We start from the raw sequence: 21194 nt of genomic DNA, 5'->3' as shown, positions 1-21194 counted from the left end.
CTTTTGCAGTCCCACCTCTCGGAGGCGCTTGCAGCTACCCTGGGATTTGGGGTGGGGTGTGTGTGAAGCCTGCTGTGCGGAGGAGAAGAGCTAAATGGAGGACGTGGTGGTGGTAATCTTGGGAAAGCACCTTTAAAAAGGCTGGGGTAGAAATGGTCCCCCCAATCCCAACTTCTCTTAAAGTCCTGCTGCAAAGTGGATCCCAACTTGCACTGCACCAGCCTCCTTTTGCAAACGGCCTCCATGGGATTTGAGTGGGGGGGGTCGGGGCGCTTTGCTGGGGGGGTTAACAGGGAAGCGTTGCTTCTCTGTACGCTGGAGTTGGGGCAGAGCAGCAGCAGGAGGCGGCGCGGGGAGGAATCGGGCTTTCCGATTCCATATTTGACCCCGAGCTGCAAGAATAGTGGAGCTGAGGTTGACCTGACCCTGAACCCGCCCCGCCAGAGCTCTAGACGTATCACGCACTCCCATGGCGCAGGAAACTCTCCTCTTTGAGGTGAAAGTGTTTTTTGCACAATATGGTTGGACGCGGGAGGCCTCCAGGGGGCGCCGGGGAGTAAACCATTAGTGGGGTTTGCATCCTCGGATAAGCCTTAAAAGTAAAGGTGTGTGATAGAGTCAGTGTCGAATCCTGGCCCCAGCAGAGCCCTGTGGTTGCCTTTGGTAGAACACAGGAGGGGTTTACCATTGCCTCCTCCCGCGGGCAGTGTGAGATGATGCCTTTCAGCATCTTCCTTGAGAAGCCACAAATCAGACATCCGCCTCTCTGGGTTCCTTCCTGTATGGATTGAAGTGGCCCAGAGTTTATCTTTGGGGGAGCCCCTCCCTTCTCCAGCTCCTTATTCATTTCTAAATATGAATGAATAAGGGAGTATAGTGTAGTAGTAGTTGTATTGGCAACTGGCGTGAAGGCATTGTGCTTGGCTTGAGAGAGGGTTGTGTGAATATTTATTAGGTAGGTAGGTAGATTTCTGTCCTGCTCTCCTATAGGTCCAGAGTGGCTTACAGTCAGAGGTTTGTTTTTCCTTTGATAACCCTGTCTCTAAGGGGCTCATGGAGGGAGGGGGGAATCTCAGAGGGGAAGAAGGGCCAGATGATGGTTGGTCCTCTTCGGGCCAATGGAGGGGCCTTGTTGCTTTGGCAACATGAAACACTGGGCTTCATAGGGGGACTGTTTACTGGTAATAAGTAGTCACTTTACTCTGAGTGTCCAAAGAGTAACATTGGTCCTCTTTGGACACTTAGAAACAACAAAAATGTCAACTCTGCAGAAGTATTGACTCTCTTGTATTTAGCTGGAGGAGAGCAACTGTCCTTGATCAACCCTAGATTGTGAGCCCTTTGGGGAATGGGACCATCTTGTTTCTTTTTCTATGTAAACCACTTCGGGAATATTTTGGGGTGAAAATTGATATATCAATATTCATGTAAGTATGGATAGTACAGACGGTGAGACTTTTGAGTGTGTCGGGGCAGAGCCTGCTGGTGTCTCTCAGGACACTGTACACAGCTACAGCTTCCTTTTGCTTTTGGATGCCCACAGAGCTATTGTGTTCAGTGGCAGAAAAGTGATTCCGGTCTCCCAGGAAAGTATTCCATGTCTCTGTTAAAGATACCAACAGATATACTCAATTCTTTCACTTTATTAAATCTGTGAACTTATTAATTCCCACTAGTTCACTTATTTTAATCAACCGTTCTGTTACAGCAAGTGTCGGTGGGATAGAAATTTCTCAGTAAATTGATCAAGAAAAACAAAGAGCTGTTCTTCTGGTGGCAAGCATGAATTGTTCCCTTTGCTAAGCAGCATTCACCCTGGTTTGCATTTGAATGGGAGCCTACATGCGAACACTTTAAGATATTTTCCTTAGGGGATGGGGCTGCTCTGGGAAGAGCACCTGCATGCTTGCATACAGAAGGTTCCAAGTTCCCTCCCTGGTATCTGCAAGAGAGGGCTGAGAGTGACTCCTGCCTGCAACCTTGGAGAAGCTGCTGCCAGTCTGTGTAGACAATCCTGAGCTAGCTGGACCAATGGTCTGACTCAGTATAAAGCAGCTTCCTATGTTCCTAACAATGGCATGCTTTTCCCTGAGAAGCCTGCCTGACACCAACTCACACAGTCCCAGGCCTTTTCTCTCTCCAGCATATGGAACAATTGCTTTTTCATTTGTGTTTTGCTTTTATTTTATTTGGATTGATTGATTAATTTTATCCCTTGGGTATGGTGGCTGCTTCTGCTGTTTTGTGATGCTGAGGACAGAGGGTGTGATTTTATTGTTAGTATTACAAATATACTATTAAATGTACAATTTGTCATCCAAAAAAAGTTGAAAACATGTTTTACATAGAAAAAGAAATAAGATGGTTCCCTGTCTCTAAAAGGCTTAAAAGCTTAAAAGAAACACAAGGTAGACACCAACAATAAAAACTGGAAAAGTGCTGTGCTGGGCTTAGATGGGGCCAGTTGCTATCCCCCTGCTTAAATATAAAAGAGCCTTCACTTTAAAAGGTGCCTTTCTGCACCTTTAAGTCTAACTGAGTTAGGGCTAAGTTAGCCCCTAAATAGGCCCCTAATTTAGCAGGGGTTGTTTAATTCTTTTCTTTCACTGATAGACCACACAGGGAGATTTGGCTCATAGATGGCTAACAATACTTCAAACTGATAAATAAATGCAAAAAAGGAAATATAAGACAGACACCATGTAAAAATATATCTAAAAAGGAAATATAAGACAGACACCAGCAAGAGCCACTGGAGGGATGCTGTGCTGGGGATGAATAGGGCCAGTAGCTCTCCTCTTGCTAAAGAGAATCACCGCTTCTTAAAGGTAGCTCCTTGCTCTGTTATCTCTATGGAAAGGCTAAATATTTGATACATATCAAATGTGCACGATGGACCAATGTCTTCCCACACTCTGGTTCTACTCTACAGGCACTGGAGGGTCTTCACTTAACTGCTACCCACAGACCTGGGTGCTTCCTTCTCCGGGCATGCTGGGAAGAGCCATAAGAGCTGAAGCAATGGCATGGGAGACATATTCATCTCTTCTTTCTGGTAGAGTGGAAAGAGATGTGATGCAGCCACCTCAGGTAAGGGAGGGGGGTCATCAAAGAGGGAAACAAAGGCCAGCCTGGGTACCCCTCTCTCTGTTTGGGCTGGGTGTGGGGGGCAAAGCCTGAGAGAATGTGCTTCGTTCCCTCTGCTTGTGGTGCTGCAGGATATCTAAGTGATCCAATAGGAAGACTATAAACTCTACGGATTCAAATGACACTTTGAATCTTATAAAATTATTCCCCAGTCACCTCTTCCCATTTTAAGCAGGGAACAACAGTATATGTGAGGAGATCATGTGTGAGGAGAGGACATGTTTTTCTTTCAGCAGCTGGTGACCTTTGAGGAGGTGGCAGTGTACTTCACCAAGGAGGAGTGGGACCTTCTGGATCTAGACCAGAAAGCTTTGTACAAGGATGTCATTCTGGAGAACTTTTGGAATGTCTTCTTTCTGGGTAAGGACACCTTTTCCTTGGTTGATAAATGCTGGCGATATTACAGATCTGCACACATTGTGGAGCGCAGCACTATACAAATTCTGCCATGATAATGGGTGTCCAGATCATGCATCCTGGATTTGGCTTTTTTGCCTCGGTGGTCAGAGCTGGAGCTGTTTAGATGGGTGCCGTTCTTGAAACTACACGATCCCATTTTAAGAGATGTGAAACTAGCTAAGTCAGTCGATTGTGACTTACGTGAGTGCACACCTTCCTCTTTCTTCTGTGGCTTAGTTTGCTGAAACAGCAAGCGAGGTGGTAAAGCTTGGGAATGGGACTGTAGCTCATGGTAGAACATCTGCCTTGCATGCAGAAAGTCTCAGGTTCAATCCCTAGCATCTCTAAGTAGCGCTTGGAGAGACCTCTGCTGGAAACTGGACAACTGCTGCCAGTCAGTGTAGACAATACTGAGCTAGATGGACCAATGGTCTGACTCGGTAGAAAGTGTGTCAGCATCCTTCCCTCCTCCTTGCCTCCTGACTGGCTGGCTGATAATTCATTTCCCTTGCAGCTGAGCCTGTCAGTCAAGCCAGAGGTCAGTCAGGCACCTAGGTAATTTATGAGCCTGAACCTAAAGCCCTTTGGAGGACCCCCCTGCTTTGGAGCCCGCCCCCCCCACACACACATACTGCAACACACACAGTATTTGCAACACGTGGATTCTTGAGGGCACAAACAGCAACTGAACTCCCAATAATTTAGGAATATAAAACAGGTATATTTATGCAAATGTGCATTAACAGAAACATTTCAACACACAACACAGTATACTCCCATCCCACATGTTTCTTTCCCCACTCCCCCTCTGTCTTTAAAGCTTGAGCAGAGGTTTCTTTCGGCCACCAGGAACAGTGGTGGGCCAGCACCACTCAGGATAACCTAAGAAGGATTTGGAGGCCCACAGAGGATGTGGAGGCCCTGGACTTTGGTCTGGATGTCCAGGGGTAAGAGCGCCTCTGAGTCAGGCTGAGGAAGGGAGAGGCTGAACCTGAGTTCTAGCCAGATAGTCAGGAGCAGAGAGGGATGCTGCCTGATACTAGGGATGTGTGAACGGGTTCAATGTCAAACAGGTTCAACATCTAACCTGTTCAGTTCGATGGTCTGATATCGAACCGAAACCCCACCCTTGTTCAGTTGGATATTGGACCGAACACGCACCCCCACACACACCCCGTTTGGGGCGGTTCGCTAGCTTAAAATGTGGTTGTTTTTTTTTAAAAAAAGTTTTAAAAATAAATTACACTCACTGCAACCCGGTCCAGGGCCTTAGATTCTGCTGCAGGGGGTGAGGGTCTCCAGTGGATTTATTTAAACTTTATAGATATATAGATATGGATATATTAAAGCTTGCAACCCCCCCCCCCCCAACTGAACCAGGGTGGGTTCAGGGGGTGGCAAAACCAAATATGCCCGCTCCAAGTCAGGTAGACTTGAACTGAACCAGGCTAGCTGTTTTTGTGCACACCCCTACCTGATACTCCTTCCTCTCCCCTCCTGGAGAGGACACAACTCTCTTGAAGCCAAGGTCAGTCCACTGATCAGGAGCTGGGAGGGGAAGAGCAAAGAGTGAGTGTTGCCCGCTGGTGCCCCCAGGGACATTTGTCCCTCCTTGTTCAGTTATAGTTATGTCCCTGAACTAGACTCTGTTGGCATTTGAGTCTGTCTGGCACGTAAGATCAGCATCTAAACTCTGCTTTCATTCCCATCCTTGGATGACATCTGAAGGTCAGGTCATGAGCAGAGCACTAAACTGTAGACACATCGGTCTCCGTTGCAGTTCTATTCCTGTTCCAGTTCAGAAGTATATTTAACACTCTGATTCAGTCACAGTTTGGATACTAACTATAAAAGTATTCAGTAATAATTCACTCAGTAAAATAGGTGGCATAATCTCCCCCGAGAAGCTTGCCTGGCTCCAGCCATGATGTCATAAGACTTTCCTCTTGGATCAGGCCTTCCTTCCAGCACATGGAAGAACTGTTTTTAATTGGTATCTTGCAGTTTCTACTGAATATTATCACCGGGAGGTCTGTAATTCCTGTAACAGGGATTCCCAGATGTTGTGGACTACAATTCCCATTCTCCTCGGCCAAAGGCCATGGCAGCTGGGGATTCTGGGAGCTGTAGTCAACCACGTCTGGGAATCTCTGTTACAGGGAACACTGCTGGAGATGGCCGTTTCTTCTGTGATGGGGTTATATCTGTGGTGAATCTTGTGATGCTTCAGAGGGAGCATTAGGCTGAAGGGTGGATGAGGCCACAGCTCAGGGATAGAGCATCTGCTTTGCATGCAGGAGGGCCCAGGTTCCCTCTCCAAGGTTTCAGGCAGGAGTCTTTCCCAGCCCTTCATCTCCAGGCAAAACTCTGGAGAGTCACTGCCAGTTAACATAGACAGCACTGAGCTGAATGGAGCAATGTTCTGACTCTGTATAAGGCAGCTTTCTATATCCCTAAGTATTGTCAATAAATGTTCAGATTATAAATAAATAAGCAACGTAGCTTATATCCCTGAAATTCTGTCCCCTTTCCTAAGCAGGGTCCCCCCGGTTTGCATTTGAATGGGAGACTACATGTGAGCATTGTAAGATATTCCCTTAGGGGATGGTGCTGCTTTGGGAAGAGCATCTGCATGCAGAAGTTCCCTCCCTGGCAGCATTTCCAAGATAGGCCTGAGAGAGACTCCTGCCTGCAACCTTGGAGAAGCCACTGCAGTCTGTTTAGACAATTCTGAGCTAGATGAACCAATGGTCTGACTCGGTATAAGGCAGCTTCCTAGGTTTATTTATTCGGTTTCTATACCGCCCTTCCAAAAATGGCTTGGGGCGGTTTACACAGAGAAATAATAAATAAGATGGATCCCTGTCCCCAGAGGGCTCACAATCTAACAAGAAACACAAGATAGACACCAGCAACAGTCACTTGAGGGATGCTGTGCTGGAGGTGGATAGGGCCAGTTACTCTCCCCCTGCTAAATAAAGAGAATCACCGTGTTAAAAGGTGCCTCTTTGCCAGTTTAGCAGGGGTTAATGTTCCACTTTAAATTTCCATTTCTCCTTGGGAGGAACTCTGAAATTCTTCATTGAATATAATAAATACCTTGCTGGCTGTTCTGTTCAAGAGATGGATACTATTCAAGAGAAAGAGAGCAGAAAGTGAAATTCAGAGAGGAAGTTGAACTCTGTCTAATATGTTAATGATGGTTGAAAGTCTTTCCATCACCGGTCTGTGCTCTCCAGAAGGATCTTGCGTGTCGACTGCAGCTGCACCCGGGTTGCCTTCCTTTCCTGTATCATGCTGGGAAGAGCCCTCTGGGTGCTAGAGATGCCCTCCTTTGAAACTCCCTCGTCTCTCCCAGTAGGCAGTATGATGCAGGCAGTAAAGAAGACAAAGACATCTAGCTCTCCTCAATTGTCCCCTGGCCCGGCTGCCTCAAAGGGCCTCCCAAGGCCAGTCTCCCATGGCGCAGGGCACACACTCACCCCATGGTGCCCGCCCTGATGATTGCAGCTGCCCAGGTGGGCTGTGCAGTGGCTTGGCAGCTGCGTCATGCATGGCAATGCAGTGTGTGTGTGGCGGGGCTTTCTCTTAGTATTAAGAAATACTAAAGCCTGCGGGGGAGGGGTAAGTGAGTTATTCCCCCCTCCCGCCTTTGAACCCGCCGAACTGCAAACCCTGTATAAGGGCCTCCGAACAGGTTCGTGCACATCCCTATTAAAAATGAGTGCAGCATCCTCCAAAGCTACTTTTAAAAACCCCTGGGAGATGGGAAGCAATTGAGTGATGTCGATGGATGCAGGGAAAACAAGGCTGCAGTCCTCTGCGTGCTTACTTGGGGTGGGGGTGGGGAAAGCTCCTCTGAGCCCGGGGGAATTTACTGCTGTGTAGGATCAGACTGCAAAATGCTCTGCCTGCTAAAAATGAGCGTAAGGAGGCAGTGACAACTTGCAGGTAAGCATCTCCCTGCATTAACCTTCTCTAGGCAAGCTAAGAGATGGGATTGTTGGTCCCTTCTGCTGCTGTTGAACTGACTGGTGTGCTTTAGATGTTGGACTACCCCCTCCCATCATTGGTTGGCAGAGGCGCTCTTACCCCTGGACTTTGGGGCCAACATCTGGGGCCTCCACACACCCAGGGGACCCCACAAATCATCTTCAGTCTGTCCTGGGTGGTTCCCTCAAGAACCTAGGTGTTAAAAACTGATGCTTAACTTGCACAGAGGGGGTCCTCCAAAGGCCTTTAGGTCCAAGCTCCAAAAGGTGCACCACTGGCTATGGGGTTTCTTAAGTGCTTCCGCCACAGCTCGTCCTTCTCGTTCCCTTGACTGGCAACACCATTGAGCTTTTGCAAAGGCTGTTCCTGGTCAATTATATCTCACCCCACCAGTTGCCATGCGGCACTCTCCAAATAAGCCGCTGTTGCTCGCGTGCAGAGCAGCTCCCTCCTTAAAGCCTCTTCCTGCACTGCCTTGGCCTAAAAGGACGCCTATTGCGGGGGCCTATTGCGTCCTTTTCGGCCCAAGCGGCAGTGCAGGAAGAGGCTTTAAGGAGTGAGGAGCTCTGCACGAGAGCTCCTCTCTCCTTCTCTACGTTGGTCATGCAAGCGATTTTAGGACGTGCTCCCGGGGAGGAGAGGTCTCGGCAGCTGGGAGGGCTGGCGGTAGTTTGGCAGCGGGAGCCCCGGGGGGATGCTCATGGGCCGTTTTGGCCCTAAAACGTGGGGGTGTGGGTTTTTGCTTGGAGGGGGGGTGGCCGGTTGGCGGCGGCAGCCGCGGGGGCATTTTAATGGGGCATTTTAGCCCTTTTAGTCATTCTTGATAATATTTAAAAGAAAATGGCCGTCCGTGTCAGGGGGTGGTGGAAAGGAGGACTTGGAGGGCGGGCTGCCATAACACACAGTTGCACAAGCACAAACAAAAGTACACAGTAAGCCCAGCTCATGGAGCGGAGTGCAGCCGCCATTTCGTCACCCTTTCCCCGGCCAACCAATCACATATTGCGAAATTCCCCCCCACCCCTTCCAACTAAGGGCGGGAAAACAGCCTGCAGAAATAACAGCCGCACGCAGCAGCCGAGTTCACTAATGGTCTCCACTTCACCGTTAGAGGAGATTATTCCGAGAGCAAAACAGGACGCTTATTTCTGGCTCTTCATTGCCAAAATTAGCTCATAACATCCAGGAGTGGCTTTCTATTAGTGATTTACAACCAAATACTGCCAGGAGTCTAAACTCCCTGAAGGGAGTCAGCACACCAACCGGCAGGGAAGCCCTCAGAACCAGAGAAAGTGCTTCTCCACTCACAGTGGAGCAAACTTTGATCTTTTGTTTAGCAAGCTTAACAGAGCACAGCACGTTGATGATGACTGTCACCACATTGTCAAAATTTACTAACGAGAACCATGATATCAGGCTGCAGTCACAACTCCCTGAGGGGAGACAGCAGACCAGCCGACAGGGTAGCCCTCACAAGCAGAGAGAGTTCCTTTCCACTCACAGTTCCTTTTCCACTCACAGTGGTGTATAAATAAATACTATGAGGGCAGAGGGGGGAGAAATACAGAAAATTACTTAAACCAAAATTTTTTTTTAAAATTCATGAATATGTTAGAACAACGCAAGGGAGAAGAAATAGCAAAAAACAAGGGGGGGGGAATACAGAAAAACAGTAAAGAGAGTAAGAGACAGAGAGATAAAGAAACAGACAGAAAGATTAAACCAAAAAAAGGAAAAATAAATAAAGGGAGGGTAAAAGCTAGCGCCCGTTATTATAACGGGCTTAAACATACTAGTCACTATATATAGAGAAGTGTGTGTGTGTGTTCAGTGAAATGTACTTGCAGGCAACATACTTATTTTGAAAGATTAGACTTAAATCCTCAGGACCTGCTTTTGGGTAAATGTGATGTGATTAAGACTGAATGTTAGTGGTTTCTATTCCCCACTGCCACCTCTGTCTCTAAAGCAGGGGTCATGCTCAGCCACGCAGTGCAGTGCGGGCCAGGGGCACAATGACCACACTGCTCAGGACAGACTAAAAAGGATTTGGGGGTCTGGGGGATGCAGAGGCCCTGGAGGGTGTGGAGGCCCTGGACTTCGGCCAGAGGTCCAGGGGAAAGAGAGCCTCTGCCCATACAATGATTCTTCCTATTTCACTTACACTAGAAATGGAAACTCGGACTGCTAATCATGACAAGAGACCAAAACGAAAAGAGAAGAGCGGGGCTCAAAAGCGTCGGTTGAAGAAAGCAAGGTTAGAGATGGAGGCCAAGCTACCACAGATTGTGTCATTTTTCACAATGACCAGCCAAGACGCTTCAATGAAGGAAGATAAGGTGACTCAGACTGCAGAAACTGCAACAGTGAGTGACATCTGCCACGGCTCTGGTCCTGCAGAAAATGAACAAAGTGAACATGCACAGCAGTTAATGCCTACTGAGCAAAGTGAGTTGATTCAAAAGAGAGGACGTGAAGGAGAGACCAGAGAATGTGTTAACAAGACGTTTAATGTGGATTTGATCTCCAAACAATTTCCTACTGACAAAGAACTCTTCAGTGAACCCCTTAGTTCAGATGAAAAGAGCTTCATTGTTTCAAATGGACCGTGCCAGCCACCAGGTCCATTTCCACAGCACGGCAAGTCCAACAGACGTTTTTCAAAACGTTTTTATTCAGCATTTAGTAATAGTGGTCTAATACTGCAGCGGACATGGCTGTGCTACTCGCCAACTTCAGACCAAGCCTACTGTCAACCATGCTGGCTTTTTTCTCATAACCGAGAGGGAGGATGGGTGAAAGGAATTCGTGATTGGCATAATCTGAAAAGGAAGATAGACGCCCATGAAGGTGCTGTTGGCCATCAGGAGTGTATCGCTGTTCTGGATCACTGGCAGCTGAAAAAAACGGTGTCGGCAGATGCAGAAGCTGCGATCAGGAAAGAGGCAAACTTCTGGAGGCAGGTACTTGATAGAATCATCAATGTTACACTGACCTTGGCTATGTCTAACCTGGAATTTAGAAGTCACAGGGAAGATGTGAGCTCAGGTGGAAACCATGGAAATTTTCTCTCCATCATCACATTACTTGCAAAATATGACCCTGTATTACAACAATTGCTAAATATTCCAGAGCGAGAAGTGAATTACCTGAGCCCTAATGTGCAAAATGAACTGATTAATATACTCTCACAAAGCATCAAGGAAGGAATAGTAAAGGATGCCAACAAAGCTGCATTTTTCTCTGTCATCATAGAAACAACGCAGGATGCTAGAAAGACTGATCAGCTCAGCCAGGTAGTCCGCTTTGTTTCTGTTGAGACAGACGAAAAGGATCAGCCAGTAGAAATAAAAATACATGAAACATTCTTGGGCTTTCTGGTGGAAGATCAGTCTGCATCTGGCTTCACACAGAGTATTTTGAACACTATGGTAAGCAATAAACTGGACCTCTTAAAATTGCGAGGCCAAAGTTACGATGGAGCTGCAAACATGAGTGGGGTCTACAATGTTGTGCAAGCTAGAATTCAGGCTCTACAGCCAAAGGCAACTTATGTGCATTGTGCTGCCCACAACCTAAACCTAGTTTTGAATGATGCTGTGTCCAGTGTTCCAGAAGTAAGGAACTTCTTTGGAGTTGTGGAAAGAATCTACATTTTCTTTGCACATAGCATCAAGGAATGGCATACACTATCCCTCTTAACATCTCGATCAAAAACCACACTGAACAAACTTTGTCCAACCAGATGGTCTTCACTTCATGAGGCTCTGGTAGCCCTTCAGTGCCACTTCACAGATATCCTCAAAGTGCTTGTTGAAATCATTCTCCTAAGCAAGAAGGAAGATGAAATCTCAGAAGCCAAAGCTCTGAAATCCAAAATGGAGCAGTTCCCGTTCATCTTCCTTGTTGTGCTGCTCTCTAACATTTTAGAACCTGTTAATGCTGTTTCAAAGATGCTACAGTCCCCACAAACTGACCTCAGCAAAGCTGCAAGCTATCTCCAAACCATTCATGCTAATTGGCAAGAGAACAAAAATAATTATGACTCCTTCCGCAAAACTGCAGCAAAAATGTCGGAAACGTGGGGCATCTCCCAGGTGTTTGAGGAACAACGCATGCGAAAGGTGAAGAGCTTTCAGGACGAGTTATGCGAGGATCAAAGATCAACATGTGCAGAGGACAGATTTCGAGTCAATGTGTTCCTCTGTGTACTGGATATAGCTTCCTCACAGTTGAAACAACGCTTTGAGGGCCTACATGAAGTTGTTACTACCTTCAGTGCTCTTCACCCATCCACACTGACATCAGCAACTGATGAGGACTTACTTCAAGCAGGAGAGGTTTTGGTCAGGAAATATGATAGGGACTTGAAAACTTCTCTTCCAAGACACTTGATACAGTTCAGACATTTATTGAAAAAAGAAATTTCCAAAAAAACCACCATAAAGGAAGTTGCTGAACTGCTGATGATTGATCATTGTGGCCTTAGCTGCAGTTTCCCGGATGTCTGCACTGCGTATATGCTTTTCCTGACCCTACCTGTAACAGTAGCATCTTCTGAGCGATCACTCTCAAAACCGAAACTTATCAAAAACTATCTGAGGAGTTCTATGTCTCAGGAAAGACTCAGTGGCCTTGCTCTGCTATCTATTGAAAATGAACGTGCCAAGAAAGTGGATATACAAAAGATCATAGACAACTTTGCTGAACTGAAAGCACGCACGAGGCCATTGCTTTAAGATCTGGATGGTGTTGTGGGATATCATAGTATATGGGGGGTGGTGAGATGTCATAGTTGGGATACGTAATAAAGTTCTGCATTAATACTGTTGTGTTAGTTGGTTATTTACACCATGTAACTGCAATTGGGATAGATGGCAAGAGACATGGGGCCAGGAGAAGGAGAGGAAGGCAGCAAGGGGCCCATTTTAAAATCTCGTCCCCTCATAATTGTATTCATTTCACAGATTTTCATTGCAAGCAAAAAGGTTTGATATGATTCTGTTTCTGAACGGTTTCAAAACTGGGCCAAAATTTCTGAATCAGTTACTGGAGCACTTATAGTTAGTGGCAGACATTCTTATTAAATTTAGGAACATAGGAAGCTGCCATATACTCAGTCAGACCATTGGTCCTTCCAGCTCAGTATTGTCTTCACAAACTGGCAGCAGCTTCTCCAAGGTTGCAAGCAGGAATCTCTCTCAGCCCTATCTTGGAGAAGCCAGGGATGGAACTTGCAACCTTCTGCTCTTCCCTGAGGGGAATATCTTACAGTGCTCACACTTCTAGGCTCCCATTCATATGCAACCAGGGCAGACCCTGCTTAGCTATGGGGGCAAGTCATGCTTGCTAACACAAGACCAGCTCTCTTCCCTACCATGATCAGTGGATAAAATTCAGCAAAATAGGCCATCATTCCCAGGTAATAACATTCAGCAAAAATAGCAAAATGCAAATGGAAAAGCAGTTGCTGCTTTTATGCTGGAGTGTGGGAAGGCCTGTGGCATATAGGAATGTCTTTCCTTGCTGCTGAAATGAAATCAGAGTTGGGGTCAGGCAGCTTCTTGGGGGAAGGCATGCCATGGTTTTTCTTGATCCATTTATTGGGAAATTTCTATCTCATCTATACCCACTGTCAAGCTTATAGATTGAATCAAATGAAAGAATGGGGTATATCTGTCTACAGAGACATGGAAGCTATTCTCAGCGCCTGGTTTTGGCGGGGGGGGGGCAGAAGGAAGGGAATGCAACCAACCAAATAAGTCCTCCAGAATGTTCCAGGGGGCAGGAGCCAGTTGAAAGAGGGGAACGGAGAGACTGGCAGCAGTTAGAACAATTGTTGCTCTGAGGAGGGACAGAGAAATAGGGAGAAGAACAAAGAAAAAAAGGAAGAGAGAAAAGGGCAGAAAGAAAGGCAAAGAGAAGGAAAGGAAAGAGGACACAGAAAGGGAAAGAAAAGAAGAAATAACGGAAAGCAGTGAGTCTTTTTTCCTGTCTATTACTGAGGGCAACTGGGCCCAGTCATTTAAAAACTATCTAAAAGTACATATCTTTAAAAGAGAGAAATCATATCACCGTTGTCTTTATAAACTGTAGCATGCTTATAATTTTTGCTATACATTTCCGTATTATTACCTATTTATTCTGGTTACCCTATATGTTTTATTGCCCTATATGTTTACTTTTAATATAATTTGATGAGTAAATCTATTTATTTTCAATATTGTTTGTATTCAGTTTGCTTTAAAAAAAATTGTTTGATTTCTATACCGCTTCTAATTAAAATAATCTCAAAGCAGTTTGCAATATAATTTTAAAAATGCACAATTAAAATATAAAAAATATAAAATGCACCGCTATTAAATATAAATATAAAATCTCTATTTTTAAAAGTATAAAAACCTATAAGAACAGTAATACACAAAGCAGCAGCAGCAACTGTACTCTCATTTAAAAACCTGGGTGAAGAGCCATGTCTTTACTTACCATATTAATTTTCTTAAAATTGTGATGGAGGCTGAGGAGCGCATGCCAGCCGGGAGAGCATTCCAAAGCCTGGGGGCAATGACTGAGAAGGCCTTGTCCAGTGTTTAGGGTCCAGCCTCTCTCACTGTCAGCACGGGGAGCAGAGCCCCCTGCAATGATCTTGTCAGATGGGTGGGAACTCTTGAGAGCAGGCAGTCCTTCAGATACGCAGGGCCCAAACAGTTAAGCCTTAAAGGTCAAAAACAGCATCTTGAATTGGACCTAGAAACTAGGGCCGGCTCTGGGGGATCTGGCGCCCTGATGCAACATTCTGTTGAGCACCGCCCCCCCTCCCCCCAGCTATAGTAAAAAATGAAAATTCAAAATAAATACAATTAGTGTGTATTCAAAATTTTACTTAATTATGTACATAATAAGTATATAATATAATTATAATTATATTACTCCTATACTTAAAGAGCTATTTGGCTACCAATACGCTTCTGGGCAAAATGGAGCAGTCTTGGCGAGAAAAAGAGAGTCCGTTCCCCGTTGTTCCAGAGGTCCCAGTCCTCCTCCTGTCACAGGCAATCCCCCCCCCCGCAGCACTTTCTCTCCCCACCGGGCTCCCTCCTTCCTGCCATTTTTGCCCGCCTGCCGCAGGGCTCCCTTGTGGGGCCGCCGGCCACCTCCTCCATCATCACTGTGTCTGGTGCCATTTTCTTCTCACTGCCTCCCGCCAATTCAAGCCGCCGCATGGCCAAGGGGATGGCTGTGGGGGTGCATGTGTGTCCTTCTACACCCCAGCCCCCGGCAGCGGCAGAAGATATCAGAGCAATGCTGTGGCCTGCTGCTTGGCCCAGTGTCGCTTCCTAACTGTGAGATACTTAATAGACTTCACTGCACAGGTGCGCCTTGCAACTGGGAAGTGACGCTGGGCCAAACAGCAGGCCACAGCATTGCTCTTGTTCAGTTGCTCCCGCCGCTGGTGGGGAGGTGTAGGCAGTAGGACACACACGCACCCCTGCAGCCATCTCCTCAGCCGTGCGGTGGCTGGAATTTAATTTTTTTTAAGGAGGTATCATCAGCTCGACGCCCTCCTGCAGATTGCGCCCCGATGCGGTGCATCTTCTGCTTACTGGTAAGAGCTGACCCTGCCGGAAACGCCGGTGCAGCTCTTTCAGAATGTGAGTAATATGATCCCAACAGGCAGCCCCAGATAAAATCCTAGCAGCTACCTTTTGCACTAGCTGCAGTTTCTGAATATTCTTCAAGGGCAGCCCCACGTACAGCGCAATACAGTAATCTAGCCATGAGGAGAGTAGGGTGTGGGTAACTGGCCAGATGTGCCTTCTCAAGAAAGGGACACAGCTGGTGCACTTGCCAAAACTGTGCAAAAGCACCTCTGACCACCGCGTCTCCTTGTGCATCCAAAAGCAGAGTCGGGTCCAGTAGGATTCCCAAGCTGCACAATTGCTCTTTCAAGGGGAGTGCAACCCCATCCAAAACTGGTTGAATGCCTTCATCCCTACAAAAGCACCTCCCTATTATCTGAATTCAATCTCATTTTCTTAGCCCACATCCCAGGCCCCGATTCAGATCATCGCTTCCCTAGGATAAAGTGATCAGGAGAGATAGAGCTGAGTGTCATCTGCATATTGCCAACACATTCCAAGTCATGGTAGACAGGCCTGCCAATGGCTACTAGTCCAGCCTCAGAGGCATGATGCCTCTCAATATGTTGCAGGGCAGCAACAGCAGGAGAGAGGGATTCTCAGAATTATCTCTTGCCTGTGGATTATCTCTTGCCTGTGGATTCTCAGAGGCATCTGGTGGGCCACTGTGTGAAACAGGATGCTGCACTAGATAAGCCCTGGGCCTTTTCCAGCAGGGCTGTTCTTATGTTCTTATGACCCCAATGCAAGATTTATTTTTTTTAAATTATGAACCTTTATTTTAGTCAGAATGGAAAATTATCATAATGGTTCAGTCTATTTTTTTGATATGTTTAATAGGATTATGTATATTTTTTAAAAGGTTGGATACATCATAAACATGTTAAATACAGAAACCAGAGATCGTTTCTATGGCAGTTCTAGACTCTACCACCCCACACAAAAGAATCCATGGGCGGTTCACAGTATAAAAACCATTAAAACATTAACATGAGTGAGACAATTTACAATACATTAAAACTCTAAAAACCAAAGCTTTAAAACTATAAACTAAAAGCCTGACTAAACAGGTCTGTTTTTAGGTCCACCTTAAAAGCATTCAGAGAAGGGGAAACTCTTAATTTCATTAGGAAGCACGTTCCAGAGTCTTTCAAGTCGCCACCAACTGAGCCGATGGCAACAGCAACTGAACCTCCCCAGATGATCTGAACAGGAGGTGGGGTTGATGAAGAAGAAGGCATATGATGTAAAACTGATCTCACTATTCTACACTCATGAACAAAATCATGCAACTTTGCATAAGAATTAGTAGTTAAATTTGCTTATTTTTCCTCTTCCTTTCCCATCGCTTTTTCCTTTTTTGTTGTGTCTGTTACATAACTCTGTCTGCATGGCCTGTGCCATTTTTGAATTTATGTACAGAGGCCTGGTTTACATGTGCACCCATAAATAGTTACGAAGCCAGTAAGCCGGGAAGCAGAGATTCCTGTGGAGCACCTGCTGCTGTTGGGTGTAACATGTGAAACCACCAGTTTCCGGTTTCTGACTGTTAAACAAAATTCAAAACTTGGCTACAAATCTGAGCAGAACAGGATCAGGAACAGGTATGTTCTTTTTATACAACATACTAGCAGTACACACTTGTAAGAATTTTTCACTTGCTTTTCATCGTCCTCTCTTGTCCCGATTTAGACCCAACTGTTCTTTCACTATCATCCCTCAAGGCCTGTACCCTTAGAAGTTACCCTAACACATATTTGAACAGAACCCCAAAATGGAAAGAGAGGGGAAGAGAAAAAGGCTCCTTGCTTTGGAAGACATCTCTCTTACTTCAGCTGTATGGGTTGGTGGTGGTGTTGTTTTTTTGGCAGTGCAAAGACAGCTAAAGGAGGAGCAGTTGCATGTTGGGAAAATTAGCATCTCTTGCATGCATGGTTAGTATTAAGCTTCCTTTTGGTAATGCCTCTTGGAAGAGCTGAAAGTGGGAACAAGAAGAGCCTAGCCCGATTTTTGTTGATCGTAAGAACCACCGGGCTCGCAGCCAAGCCCGGTGGTTCTTGAGCGGATAACCCGCTCGATAACCCCTGCTAAAAAGCAGGTTTGCGGAGCAAGTGCTCCAGCAAACCTGCTTTTTAGGATTGTGAGTAGCCGCGGTGCGGCTTCGCACTGCGGCTACTCGCGAGTAGGCCCCTGACGGGGAGGTGAAAAGCTGCCACCTGGCTCTGGGGGGTCTCCTCAATATGCCCTGCACGCTTGCACAGGGCATACTGGGGCTTGCGGAGGCCACGTGGTCCCCCTCCCCCCCCGCCGGCTCCGTCACGGAGCCGGCCATCGTGTGGCCCCCCCGCCCAGGGCTCCCTCCCCGCTCACTGCCCCAAACCAGGTCTCACTGATCGTGAGACCCAGTCCAAGGAGTTTGTGCAGCCTTCCTCACTGGGCTTAATGAATGCCCCAACTGGCCCTGTCACTTTTCTTTTCTGTCCAGCTTCCAGAAAAGAAGAGAGGACTTCAATGCCCTTTAGATTTTGCAGGGCAAAAAAGAAGCAGGGGGAGTTAAAGAGAGAGATCTCCAAGTTTTCCAAAGCAGAGAGAAAAAAGGCAGAGCAACCTGATTGAACCTCTTCAGAGTTTCCATTGCAAAAACAAAAAATGAAAGCGAGACCTGGAAGATGTGTTTCTACTGCTTTGCTCGCTGGGCTCAAATGCATGCACACAGTCCAGGCTGCAGAAATCCACTAGTATACTAGTCTGTGATGAGTGAAAAATGTCCTGATGAGCAATGTACCAATATAGCTTGATGAGTAAAGTATTTTGTCTGGCTGATAACCTGAGCCAACATTTCTTCACCTCTGCACACAGCCCTTCTTCCTCACTGCTTTTCACTTGTGTAATGGCCCCTTCCATCATGCCTTCCTCCCCCTTCACTGAACAGTAATTCTTGATATTCCAATGCCTCCTCAGCAGCCACAGGACAGGGTGGGGAAGGGTCGCTGGCCACCCTCATGGCGCATGCTCCCACGTGCGAGTGTGCCAGCAGCTTCGGAGGGCTGTGGGCCACCTCCAGCCTCAAAGTCAGGATGCCTCTGAATACTCGTTGCAGGGGAGTAACAGCAGGAGAGAGAGCACGCCCTCAACTCCTGCCTGTGGCTTCCAGCGGCATCTGGTGGGCCACTGTGCAAAACAGGATGCTGGACTAGATGGGCCTTGGGCCTGATCCAACAGGGCTGTTATGTTCTTATGTTCGGTCCAGGAGGCAGCAGGGTAGACAGCTCCAGATGTGTGTAGGAGGACCAGGTAGTGATCACCCCCCCCGCCCAACACTGAGGTGTCTGAGAGGAAGGAGGGGAAAGGACAAGTATTCTCTCTAGTTTTTATCTGTGTACAGAGTTAGTTTTGTTCTGGGTGGCAATATCAAGGCAGAGTGTGTGCACATGCATTCAGAGTGGGACCTTCCCATCAGATCAGCATCAAATTGGATGAGGTGCTGGCACTTTTCACTTCATGGAGATGAAAAAAGGTTATTCTAGTAAGAGCTAATCTGCCTACTTTCCTTTCTCTATCCCTACATCTGTACCAGGTTTGGTCCAAATCTGCTCCCACTTGCACTTCAAATGTTCATGTGTCCATCATCTTGAATCAGGGCAGATGACATTTGAGCCAGCCCTATGTATCCCTACACTTGTAGCAAATTTGGTTCAAATCAGGTGGCTCACAAGTTAGCCCAATTGCACTTCAAATGTTCACGTATCTGCCATCTTGAATTGGGGTGGATGACATCATCACAAACCATGTTGTATTGTACCAAATTTGGTTGAAATCAGTTAGGCAGCCTACATGTTAGCCCTCTTGTGCCTCAAAAGTTCACATATCCACCATCTTGGATCAGGGTGAATAACATCATTACAACCACCATTGAGGTGTCCCTACAGCTGCATCAAATTTGGTTCAAATTATTTAATTATTAATTAATTAGGTTCACAAGTTAGCCCACTTGTGCTTCAAACATTTATGCATCCACCTGGGATGGATGCCATCATCACATCATCATCATGCTGGGATGGATGCCATCATCACAAACTACACCGTTTGTAGTCTGAAGGTGCTCCTATGTGTCCCTACAACTGTACCCAATTTGGTTCATACCAGCCCAGGCATTGCAAAGTTGGTAGGGGGACAAACTGACACACACAGAATGCCAGGTGATCTCATAAACCTACTGGAAAGTAGGCTAAAAATATGATATAAAGGATGGTTTGCATTTTATAATGGATATAATGTTCAAGGATCATAATGGTAGTATCATGATAGAACTCTACATCTTCTTAATTATACTGCCATGATTTTGCTAGTATAATGTTTATGTTTTTTCTCCTGAGTTCTTTGATGTGAAGTGAAGGCACTACTCAGACTGACGCTCTTTCTCCACTCCAAGTGTTTAAATGGTTCTTACTCTGAGTGACTTCCCCTACAGGCACCAAGACATTTATGATAATGCTCTGACGACACTAAGCTTTTTGATGGTTTCTCTCCCTGCCTCCATGTGGGTTCCCAAACATTAGCCAGGTGTGTCATCTGAATGAAGCTCTTTCCATTCTCCAAGCACTTAAGAGTTCTGTGTGGGTGAAATAAAGAGATTACTCTCTTTGAAGCTCTTTCCACACTCCACACATTCAAATGGTTTCTCTCCTGTGTGGATCCTTAGATGTCTAGTAAGCGTATTGCTCCAACTGAAGCTCTTTCCACACTCCAGGCATTTATATGGTTTCTCTCCCATATGGGCTTAGATGCCTAGTAAGGCTATTATTTTAAGTGAAGCTCTTTCCGCACTCCACAAATATAAATTGTTTCCTTCCTGTGCGGACTTTTAGATGTCTAGTAGGACTGCTACGTTGGGTGAAGCTCTTCCCACACTCCCCACATTTAATTTATTTCTCTCCCCTGTGAGATCTTCCATGGGAGTTAAGGCTTTCACTAGTATTGAAGCTGCTCCCACACTGCAGATATTTATATAGTTTCTTTCTTGTGTGGATGCTTAGATACAAAGTGAGGCCATCACTCTGGGAGAAGTTCTTTCCTCACTCTGTGCATTTATATGGGTTTCCTCCTTTGTGGAGACTTTTATGTTCAGTAAATCTGTTACTGCGAGCAAAGCTCTTTTCACACTCTTCACATTTAAATGGTTTTTCTCTTGTGTGGGTTCTTTGATGATCAGTCAGTTGTCTGTTCTGAGTGAATCTTTTCCCACACTCCAAGCATTTAAAAGATTTTTCTTCGGAGTGGCTTACTTGATGCAAGCGAAGGTTTCTTCCATACCTGTAACTCTTTCCACATTTCACTGGTTTTCTCCTGTGTGGACTCCTTTATGTTCAGTCAGTTTGCTACTGTGAGTGAAGCTTTTCCCATATGATTTCTCTCCTGTATGGATTCTTAGATGTATAATTAACTCTTGGCTATGACTGAAGCTTTTCCCACATTCCATACATTTATACACACCCATCGTGCTCCATAATTCTCATTGTTCTGTACATCACTTCCTAGGAAAATAGATAAAATCCTGTTAGGAACTCAAGGGAAAAGTTAATATTCTCATGAGGCCATCAACCCAAGGAGTTGCTTCTTGTATTTCAATGTCTTCAAGATCCACTGCTTTCTTTTCAGTATCCCCTGCTGAAACCCAAGTACTATCTTGTCTTAGCATTGCCATTTCTGGCCAAAGTTATTCCTGGACATTTGTTATTCCTACTTGTCCCAATTTAATTCACAGTATCAAGCCATTAACATTTCCAGGGTTACCTGGGAATTGATGGCTATATCTGGAGATCACAGGCCAATCCTGGTGGCTTGGAAACCCTAACTCATACAATAAAACATGCCTTTCTGGTCCCAAAGTCAGTCTCAATATTTTTATTGGGACCTACCAAAATGGCACATATTTATGATCAGCAAGTCTTTGTAACTCTTCATCAGGCTGGCTATTTGGGGTCCCAAAGCCTGCAGTTTAATTGTCTTACATTT

General features: G+C 46.0%; 1 protein-coding gene across 8 annotated transcripts in view; it reads left to right on the top strand.

Moving 5' to 3' along the window:
- Nucleotides 1-21194, top strand: part of LOC128347434 (zinc finger protein 333-like) — a 29186-nt gene that overhangs the window by 490 nt on the left and 7502 nt on the right. For 2 of the 8 annotated variants that reach the window (XM_053302089.1, XM_053302091.1), the window contains exons 2-4: nt 2933-3090; nt 3381-3507; nt 9709-13837. In XM_053302089.1, the coding sequence (XP_053158064.1) occupies nt 2933-3090; nt 3381-3507; nt 9709-12278 (2855 nt within the window). In that variant the 3' untranslated portion in view covers nt 12279-13837. Of the gene's footprint in view, nt 1-41; nt 113-325; nt 1015-1043; nt 2829-2932; nt 3091-3380; nt 3508-9708; nt 13838-21194 lie in introns of those variants that run through there. The other 6 variants (XM_053302092.1, XM_053302094.1, XM_053302093.1 and 3 more) reach the window with 6 other exon arrangements.

The sequence above is a fragment of the Hemicordylus capensis genome, chromosome 2 (genome assembly GCF_027244095.1).
Source record: "Hemicordylus capensis ecotype Gifberg chromosome 2, rHemCap1.1.pri, whole genome shotgun sequence".
In the NCBI taxonomy this organism is placed as follows: Eukaryota; Metazoa; Chordata; class Lepidosauria; order Squamata; family Cordylidae; genus Hemicordylus; species Hemicordylus capensis.
The sequence above is the reverse complement of the archived record's forward strand: the minus strand, read 5'-3'. Positions and strand labels throughout refer to the sequence as shown.